This window comes from Vitis riparia, chromosome 6, assembly GCF_004353265.1.
Source record: "Vitis riparia cultivar Riparia Gloire de Montpellier isolate 1030 chromosome 6, EGFV_Vit.rip_1.0, whole genome shotgun sequence".
Taxonomy (NCBI): Eukaryota; Viridiplantae; Streptophyta; class Magnoliopsida; order Vitales; family Vitaceae; genus Vitis; species Vitis riparia.
Window position 1 is genome coordinate 19,031,425 of NC_048436.1, and position 9,111 is coordinate 19,040,535.

At 29.5% G+C, this 9,111-nt stretch overlaps 2 protein-coding genes across 2 annotated transcripts; one reads left to right on the forward strand and one right to left on the reverse strand.

Moving 5' to 3' along the window:
• Positions 1-337: 337 nt before the first annotated feature.
• On the reverse strand, positions 338-2,435 carry LOC117915832 (pentatricopeptide repeat-containing protein At2g27800, mitochondrial-like). The gene is made up of 2 exons (XM_034831542.1): positions 2,319-2,435; positions 338-2,066 (listed from the first exon to the last, which is right to left on the reverse strand). Exon 2 carries the CDS (start codon positions 1,882-1,884, stop codon positions 556-558), a length of 1,329 nt encoding a protein of 442 aa, XP_034687433.1. The 5' UTR covers positions 1,885-2,066; positions 2,319-2,435; the 3' UTR covers positions 338-555.
• A 3,560-nt stretch (positions 2,436-5,995) lies between these two features.
• LOC117915528 lies at positions 5,996-8,807 on the forward strand. The gene is made up of 3 exons (XM_034831093.1): positions 5,996-6,098; positions 8,282-8,438; positions 8,542-8,807. The coding sequence occupies exons 2-3, from the start codon at positions 8,283-8,285 to the stop codon at positions 8,587-8,589; spliced, it is 204 nt and encodes a 67-aa protein (XP_034686984.1). The 5' UTR covers positions 5,996-6,098; position 8,282; the 3' UTR covers positions 8,590-8,807.
• The last annotated feature ends 304 nt before the right edge of the window (positions 8,808-9,111 follow it).

The following is a 9,111-nucleotide window of genomic DNA, read 5'->3' on the forward strand; positions in this document are numbered from 1 at the left end:
TTTGGCTCTTAACTTCACAACTCTTAAACCATGAACATTATATACGAGTATATATATAAGCTGAGCAAAGTCTTCAGTAAGGAAATCTGATAGCTCCAAAAGAAAAAACAGGAGAAAATGCTAAGGAAAAGAATAAAGCTCTCCACTAGAACTCCAGACAATACTGAGATCATGATGAGAGATGTTTAACTCACATAAGTCAATCTCATGTAAGTACTCTATGAAGAAATTTTAATTGATATTGAAATTAGAGGTCAAAGAAAGATGATATTCTGGTAGGCAAGACATGTTAATTTCATAGTCCCTGGGAAAACCATACTATAACATAGTTAACAGCTACATAAAACTAATTCAGATTTCAACTTCTCGAAGTAATATACACTATATTCATAATTTATTTAACTCCTGAAAAAGGTTAAGCAAGGACTAACAACCAAACTCAACCCTCCTCAATTTGGAGGTGAACCCTTTTCATAGATAATATCAACAATAGTACAGATATCTCCACATGAAAACAAGAACACATCATCGATTCCATTTGGAGGACCCCGGCTCTCAGTGCCTAAATTGATTTTGGTTGTTTAATTTTCCAAACTCTTGTTCAAGCAACGATAGCAGCTTCTGGTAGGTATGCCCATCCAGTAGGTCTTTCTCTTGCAATTCCTTTAACAAACTCATGGCATCTTGCATCCTTCCTTGTCTACAGATCTGATCCAGCACTGTCTGGTATGTAATGAAATCGGCTGACCTTTGCTTTTCAGTCATCTCCCAGAGATAATTCACAGCCTCATCAACCTCTCCACAGAGAGCCAGAGCATTCACAAGTGAGTTGTATGATTTACTGCTCGGAACAAACCCTTTCCCCTTCATTTCATTGCATAACTTCCTAGCGTTGTTTGTTCGGTCTTGGGCACATAACCCATGGATCAAGTAATCATAGGAATGTGAGTTGGGCAGACAGTTATAGACCACACCCATTTGATGGAATATTCTAAGGGCATCATTGACATGAAGGGAAAGCACATACCCTTCAATCATTGAATTTAAAGAGAAAACATCAGGTTCAATTCCATCATTGACCATTTGCTTGAAAAGGCATCTAATAGTTGCCATATACATGTGGTTTATATAAGAATCGCTTCTCCTACTCAGAAATGCTGCAAAGAGAAGGTTATATGTTCTAATAGAAGGCCTACAATCCAAGTTACTGCAACTTCTCATATGCTTAAATATAATGGCAGCTCGGGTCAACTTCCTAGCTTCTGTAAGAAAATATATAATGGTGGTGTATAGAGCCTCAGAACCAATATTAGGTTCAGAAAGCAGTTGATTCACCACATCATCCATTTCTTGGTACAATTTTGCAGTACCAAGCTTCTTTATGATAATGTGATAAGTCGAAACATCATGCCTGAACCTAGGCTGTTGTGATGCCCAATTGAATATCTCTAGACACACTATAGGATCTTCTTGAAGATTCAAAACCTCACATAATTCTCCTGCACTGAATCTTGGAAGGAGCTCTGATATAGCTTGGTGAAATTGAGCTTCATTGAGGCAAGGTTTGGCATTGGCTTTCAACCTTTTCCGAGCTCTCTTTTTGAAGGATCTGAAGGCTCCACTTGAGTAAGAATAATAGAATGAAAGGTGGGTGTATTTGTATGAATTGGACCCTATCTGAATTTGAGTAGAAAGTTTTTTAGGATTCGATGTGTTATTAATCTGATGCAAATAACATGGAAAATCCAAGGCTGAAGGTGTATAATTTGAGTAAATTTTGGAGTATGGAGAATAATTTTGACATGGGTTTCTAGAGAAAATTTGGTTTATAGAATTTCTGCTAGAGCAAAGACTCCTAAAACATTCCCTACGAACACAAATCATAGTCTCAAACACTGAAAACAGTCAAAGTTCATTGACCCTCTGTTTGGTTGCTAAGAAAACAAAAGCGGAACCGTATGATTTCAATGGGAGCAGAAACACAAACGATCTCACTTAAACAAAAACCACACAATCAGACGCGGAATACAATGAATTCAGTGGCACTCAGTTTGGCCATTAAGAATCTGCAGGAAAACAGAAGATTACAAGATTTTAAATCGAATATGAAACATCGCATTCAAATTCCCCAAGTTCTTTCATTTTCTTTCACTTTCTCTTAAATCAAACCAAGGGTAAATGAAATCAAATTAGGAAAATTGAATTAGGGTTCCGCATCTAACAAAAAGGTTTCTTTTTCTCCTTGGTTGAATTGAAGTGAAGGGAACACGGTGAAATCGAAATCAGTTAGAAAATGTGAGAAAAGTGAATGATCTAACCTCCTCGAGTATTGCAGAGACCAAAACGACACGAAAGATGTCGTCGAGCAGAATCTACAGTATGGAAGAGAGGATTTCGCAAGTGGAAGTTTCAGGTTGCGGGCTTGGCTGGCCCATCAGGTCTCCGAACCCGGCTTAAATCTCCTTTTGCTTCTCTTATTTTAAGGACACAATTTCACTGATGAACAAACAATAAGTAATGAATAAATGAAAAACGATAATTTTAAATATAATAAAAAATTATTAAAAAAATCGTGATAAATTGAGAATTTCAATATAAAACATGGATTTAATTAGGTGTCATTTGCATATATTTCCACTCCTATGTAAAATACAACAATTAGTACTATTTTTATTTTTAAAATAAAAAATATATCTAAATTATTTTTCTTGTGTCTTAAAACTTATTGTTATTATTATAGCTAACTCAACACTATTAAAAGTACATTTGGTAATAATTATATGGTTATAAATATTTTCTAAAATCATTGTCAAATAAGCTTTAAAGTTAAATTCTTATTTTAGATTACATCTTTTCAAGTTATGGAGATGTCTATTGTCATGGTTCTTATGGATGTGAACGGGGATGATAATAGGACATATTTTTTGTAATACACACCCATCTAGATAGAAATTATTTGAGATAAAAATAAATAAATTGAATGCAGATTTATAAAGTTTTTAAAAACCTAATATGGGTTTTGGATGATTCAAGCATGACTTTGTTCCATATTGCCCTACCTCATTACATTATTTTAAATAAAAAATTATTTTAATTGATTTTTAAAAAAATTTAAAACTTTTTAACATAAATAAAATATTATTTTTTATAAAAATAAATTATAAATATTTTTCTTTATCTATGCCTCATATTTATTTTTAATAAATTTTAAATTTGAAAAACAATTTTTTTTAAAATATATATATATATAGGTTCACACGTTCTCTTTAAAAAAAAATTGAGAAAGAATCAGAATAGATATAAATAAATGTGATCGGTTAAGATAGAGTGACTCGTTTAAACTCACTTGTTGTTATCCCTACATGTAAAAGCCCATCAAAGATTTTCCCTGTATTTTGGGCATAATTGCTTGTTTTTTACTATATTATTTAAATATCTAATAATAAATAATAAAATTTAAAATTTTGAGCAAGACTATTTATTCAAGGAAGTTTTATAAAGCAAGATATAGAATTAAAAACAAAAATAAAAATGAGTGACTACATAATATAAAATAAATCATCTACTTGAAAATAAAAAGTATTAATGATGTCATATTTAAAAAATAAATGAGAATGAGTAAAGAAAGGTTTGTTAATTTATATTCTTTATATATATATATATATATATATAGCGCGCGTTAGTAAGTGTATAACGCCAAAGCACGTGAAGGAATATGAAAAAAAATCCAATAAAAAAATTAGTATGTGAATTTATTATATCAAAACTTATATAAAAATAAAGTAGAGATTCAAAATCAAATAATTGAATTAAACATGAAACTAAATTTTTTTTAAAAAAGGATTAGATATAAATAACATCACACTTTTTGACACCAAAATTTATGACAATAAAATTATTTTTTAACCAATTTTCTTATATAAAAAAATAAACACCACCTTGGTATTTCGCCATAACATTTACCGATCTTAATTTAAACTCATCATTTATTTCTTTTACACTAAATTTGTAAATTTCTTTTAGTTAATTATTTCATATATAGTTTAAGTACTTTTTTTTCTTTTATATAAAAGCTTTTTAATAAAAATCAAAACAAAAATGACTGAATTTGAGCAAGAAATTGGTGGATTTAAAAAATCTGAAAAAAAAAAAAAAACAGATATACCCAAAAGAGTCCAAGAGAAAATTTTGAAAATAATAGAGAATGACGAAAAAAGATAAAAAATTTAAAACTTTAAATATGTAAAATGAAATCATTACAAGAAATTTGAAAAGTTTTCAAACTTTTAATGATTAATTTTTTTAACATTGATTATATTAGTAGTGTGGTTTTAAAGGAATGAAAATTACAACTTTTAAGACATTTTTGAAATGAAAAAAATGAAAAGTAAATAAAAAATTAATGATTGATTTTCATACAACTTGACACAAATAAGTAATGATACACTTTCTTTTAAAGAATTTTTATGAAAAAATAATTGACTTATATTATGTTGTTAAAAATTATATTTTTAATTTGTTTTGAAAAACTTTTATATATTTTGTAAAACTTATTATTATTTTTTGTTTGTAAAGATAGAAAATAGAAGTAGGTTAAATTAAATGATTTCATATCATAAAATCGAATCCAAATCAAATTAAATAATTTCATATCAAATAAAAATATATATATATTATACCCAATTATTTAATCAAACCAAAAAGATATAAAAGAAAAATAAGTTTTGTTCTAAAAATATATTTAAAAAATCAAAATAATTAAAATTTCAATAGAATTTTTTTCACAATTTTAGTAAATTTTATATCAAAATCTTAATATTTAAAAAACAATGTAGTAATTTTCTTAATAATTTTTTTTTTAAATAATGTAAATGAGTTGTAAAACTTTTTATTCAATAATTATATATAATATAATAAGTGTTGTTATTAATTCACTATTATTTAATTAAATATACTAATTTAAAAGATTTAAATATCTCAAAATAAATGGAAATCACTATAATGGTTATAAAAAGCAAAAAGTTTAATGTAATTTTTTTAAATTAATTTATTTCATTGAAGAAATAAAAGATAAGTTAGGATAAAAAGAAAAATTAATAATAAATATAAATATTAAATACATTTTATTTATTGTCGCAATATACACTCAAATATGATTTAAAATACTTCAAATTTGTTATTAATAAAAAAAAAAAACCTAATTTATGGGAGAGTTCCACACAAATTTTAACCGTATTTCATATCAATTTTAAATCCAAAATCAAAAAATGTTATGGGATGATCTCCTACTATAACTAGACTTCCATACATACCTATTATAAAAATAAATAAATAAATAAATAAAATAAAATAAAATAAAAAAACCTATAATCAATTATTGAAACTAATAAACATTGTATTGGTGGATCATGGGGGGCTTTGTCAAATAAGATGAAAGATGAAATAGTTATGAACATGAATATAAAATCACAATAAAGTTATGAGCATACGAATTTTTGTTGTGTCAAATAATTAAAACCTTAAATTAAATTCCTATTGAAGTAGTTGATGAAATAGAAATAGGAGGTAAATGAAAATATTAAAATTTTCATTTATAAATATATTAAATTTTCTATTATTTTTTATGTTTATTATGCCAATTTCAGAAATACCTTAGGTTAAACCTAAGAAAATGAAAAGATTAAATTCTTATTATAATTATGAAAAATATTAAATTTTGAATCACATTTTAGCTTTTTGATCATAATTTTAAGAATAGTTTATGTTACATCAAATAATTAAAACAAATTGAAAAGATTAAATTATTATTTAAGTTGATTATCAGTATTGATAAGGGTATTTTAGGAAATAAAAAAGTGAAAACATATATTAAATAAATTATTTCCTGCGTCTTTTTTTTTTTTTAATAAAATATATATATATATATATATATATATATATATATATATATATATATATATATATATATATATATATATATATATTCTGTCGGGTGTCTACTTTGTTCTTTTAACATTTTTTCAAAGCTGAACCTTAACCTGTTGCTATCTTCTTCCGCTGCGGCTAGGGTTATAGCGCGATTTCTTCTCCTTCTTAAGGTTCGATCTGTTCTTCGAAATTTTCTCCCATTTTGCTTTCCTTTCGATTTGGATTTGATGGTTTTGCAGTTCGATTTGTTATTTACGTGTTCATTTGATTATTTTTCCTTTCACCGTTGTTTTCGTGAGTTGCCTTTTTGATTCTGCTTTGTTTTGTTGTTTTTTAAAAATTTATTTTTGATCTTTTGCGTGTGATTCAGATCTGTTTTGGATACAATTGTTATGTCAATTTTTGTTTCTTCGAAAGCAAAGTTTTTAAAATTTTATAGATCAAAAAAATCAAGATCGGGTGTTAAAAAGCTTTACTTCGAGCGAGGCATTCTTAGTTTGTGTATGAATCCTGTTGAATCTAGATATATTGTTGGCAATTGGATTTAGTTGTTGATCCTGTTCTGATCTGTATTATGGCCATGGGTTGTCTGACTGCTGAGAAAACTTTGTAAAATAAAATTGACTTTTTACATTTATGTTTTCAGTTATTTTTATGAAAAAAAAGAAGTAAAAATATGCTTTGATATCTTCATGACCTTTTGGCTTTCTATTTTGATACGCCAAAATTTTCTGCCTATCTTTCTTCATTTTTTTTTTCTAATGACCTTTCTATTTCTATTTTGTTTTGTGTTACCATAAAAACAGCATCTCAAGGTTTGAGCATTGGTTCCATAAAACTGCAAAATAGCCCTTTTAGCTCAATGGTAGTGTACAGGGAAATGATGCACTCTTATATAAGATGCTTTGTCCGAGTTAGTAAGGTCTTGCATTCATGTGGTTTCTTAACCTTTGACCTTTGAATGGTGTTTTATCCCAGTACATGTGCTTTTCTCAACAGAGAAGGGGCATGGTATCTTTGTTTATTGTTAAGATGGTGGGCATAGAAGGTTTAAGGGATTATGTATGGAGGTTTAGTGCTACTTTGGTACTTAGTAAATTCATATGATGTGCTATAGCCGGAATCACCTTGAAGAGTGAACTTCTCACCAACTTCGATTTGTAGAAGTTCCTTTGATGAGATGAAACTGGCTAGCATGGAAGAGTCCTTCACTAGGGCCTACAATTATGCTAGCTCAGAGGAGGATGTAAAAACCTTGGTTCCAAAGGTGATAACAACCAACTTGAAGAGTTAGAAATAACTTTTCATGCAAGAAACACTATACCATAGCAAATGGTCACAAGCCAATATCTACTGGAATTTGTATCCCAATGCACATGCTCTTCTAGGTAGGCAGAGAAGGGACATGGATCCTCTACTTAATGTCAAGATGGAGGATAAAGAAGGTTTGAGGAAGTATGTAAGATCAAGCCCTTTTTGTCTTGATGGTGAATTTTTTTGTCCACATGTGATACAAAAAACTATTTCTTTAAAATTTTTGTGGTATGGCTCAGGGATATTATAGTAAATGTTACCATATTTTACCATGTATATATAGTCGACTTATAACTTTGTCAAACAAGTTACTTATTATCTGTATACACTTGAGGGTTTTTGGCTCCTATAACGGGTGCTAAGCTTTTGGAGAAGTTTCTAAAGTCCATTTTCCACTTCTAGAGGGTTTGGCAATCCATCTAGCATCATTGTTACACAGCTTATATATTTCTTCACTCTTTTTTTTTCTTTTTTTTGTTGTTGTTGTGGAGTTGGGGGTGTTGTTTTGTTTGGTCCAATGGCCATTTGATGGGCTAGGAGGAACCACAGGGTTGTCCTTGTTCAAGTTTGTCCTAAGCTTTTGGATTTAGAATTTCTACAGAAGTGAAGATCCTAGCACTTTTATACTCTGTTGGATTGTCGAAAGTTTAGCTTGAAAGATTAGAAAAAGAAAATAAAAAGGAAAAAGAAAATGAGAGAAGTGAAGGAAAATAAAAAATATGTTTATGCTCAATAAAATTTTCTCCCTTCTTGTTTTCATGATATGAATGAAGAATTTGAAAATGTATGAGTTGTCAAATAATTTTCATTATATTCTTATTTCTTTATTCTTCATCACTAGTCAAACAAGAATTCCCAAATAAGAATCTCCCTCCACAATAAGATTTAGAAATTCCAACATGACAGGATTCCAATCCCAAGAAGGTAAAAAGAAAAAATTGAACATGATGAAACACTGAATGACAGCTGTAGTCATATTTAGGTCCAGAAGGTTGCTTATATTGGATGACCTTTATTTAGATTTCAACTCATAATGCAGTATGACAGAACCACCTTTTGTTCCAAGAGAGAAGATCCTTGAGAAGCAACGATTTTTCCAGCAGGTCCATAAACACACGTACCTGAAAGGACGAATGGACAAGATCACCTCGGTTGCCATTCCTGCTGCTCTGGCGGCTGCTTCTGTAGCTCTTATTGTAAGACTCTTTTGACTTCAGTTTTTTCATCAAATCTTGATAAACAAAATTGGATCGAGTTCCTGTGCCTCTTTGTGATATGGTTGTTATGCATTTTGCACAGGCACAAGGGATCTATAATATGGCTCATGGGATTGGAAAGAAAGAATGAAGAGGCGAAATCTGTTAGATTATGTCCTCTATATGATCGGCAGCTAAAATTTCAAAGAATTGACTAGAGTTGTTTGTTGAAGTATATTGTTTCGTACCTCTAATAAATGCTTAGTTGCAAACCTGTGACAACCAATGGAAAGTTGAAACTTCTTTGTTGACGATCTGCTTCTTTGTTTGTTTAGTTTTTATATCGAGCCCTTTGAATCTTCCACTTCAGGTACTTGTTTAAGTCCTTTTGCCATCATCATATGCCCCACCAAGCTTATTCTGGGGCGTATGCTTATAGCAAGTTGCCTCAAAGCATCAAGTGTGCTTGAGCTGTTCCTATTGATAGCTTTTCTGCAGTATTTTATGCTTCTGAGCCCTTCAAAGTAAACAGTAGGGTCAAAGCAAAAAATGAAATGGTCATAGGCTTGGTAGCAGTAAATTTGTTCAGAAATTTCGCCTTTGACAGCTACACAGCCTACAATATGATCAATGGTTGGCAGGTTTCTACTCATCCAAATGACTTCTGCTTTGT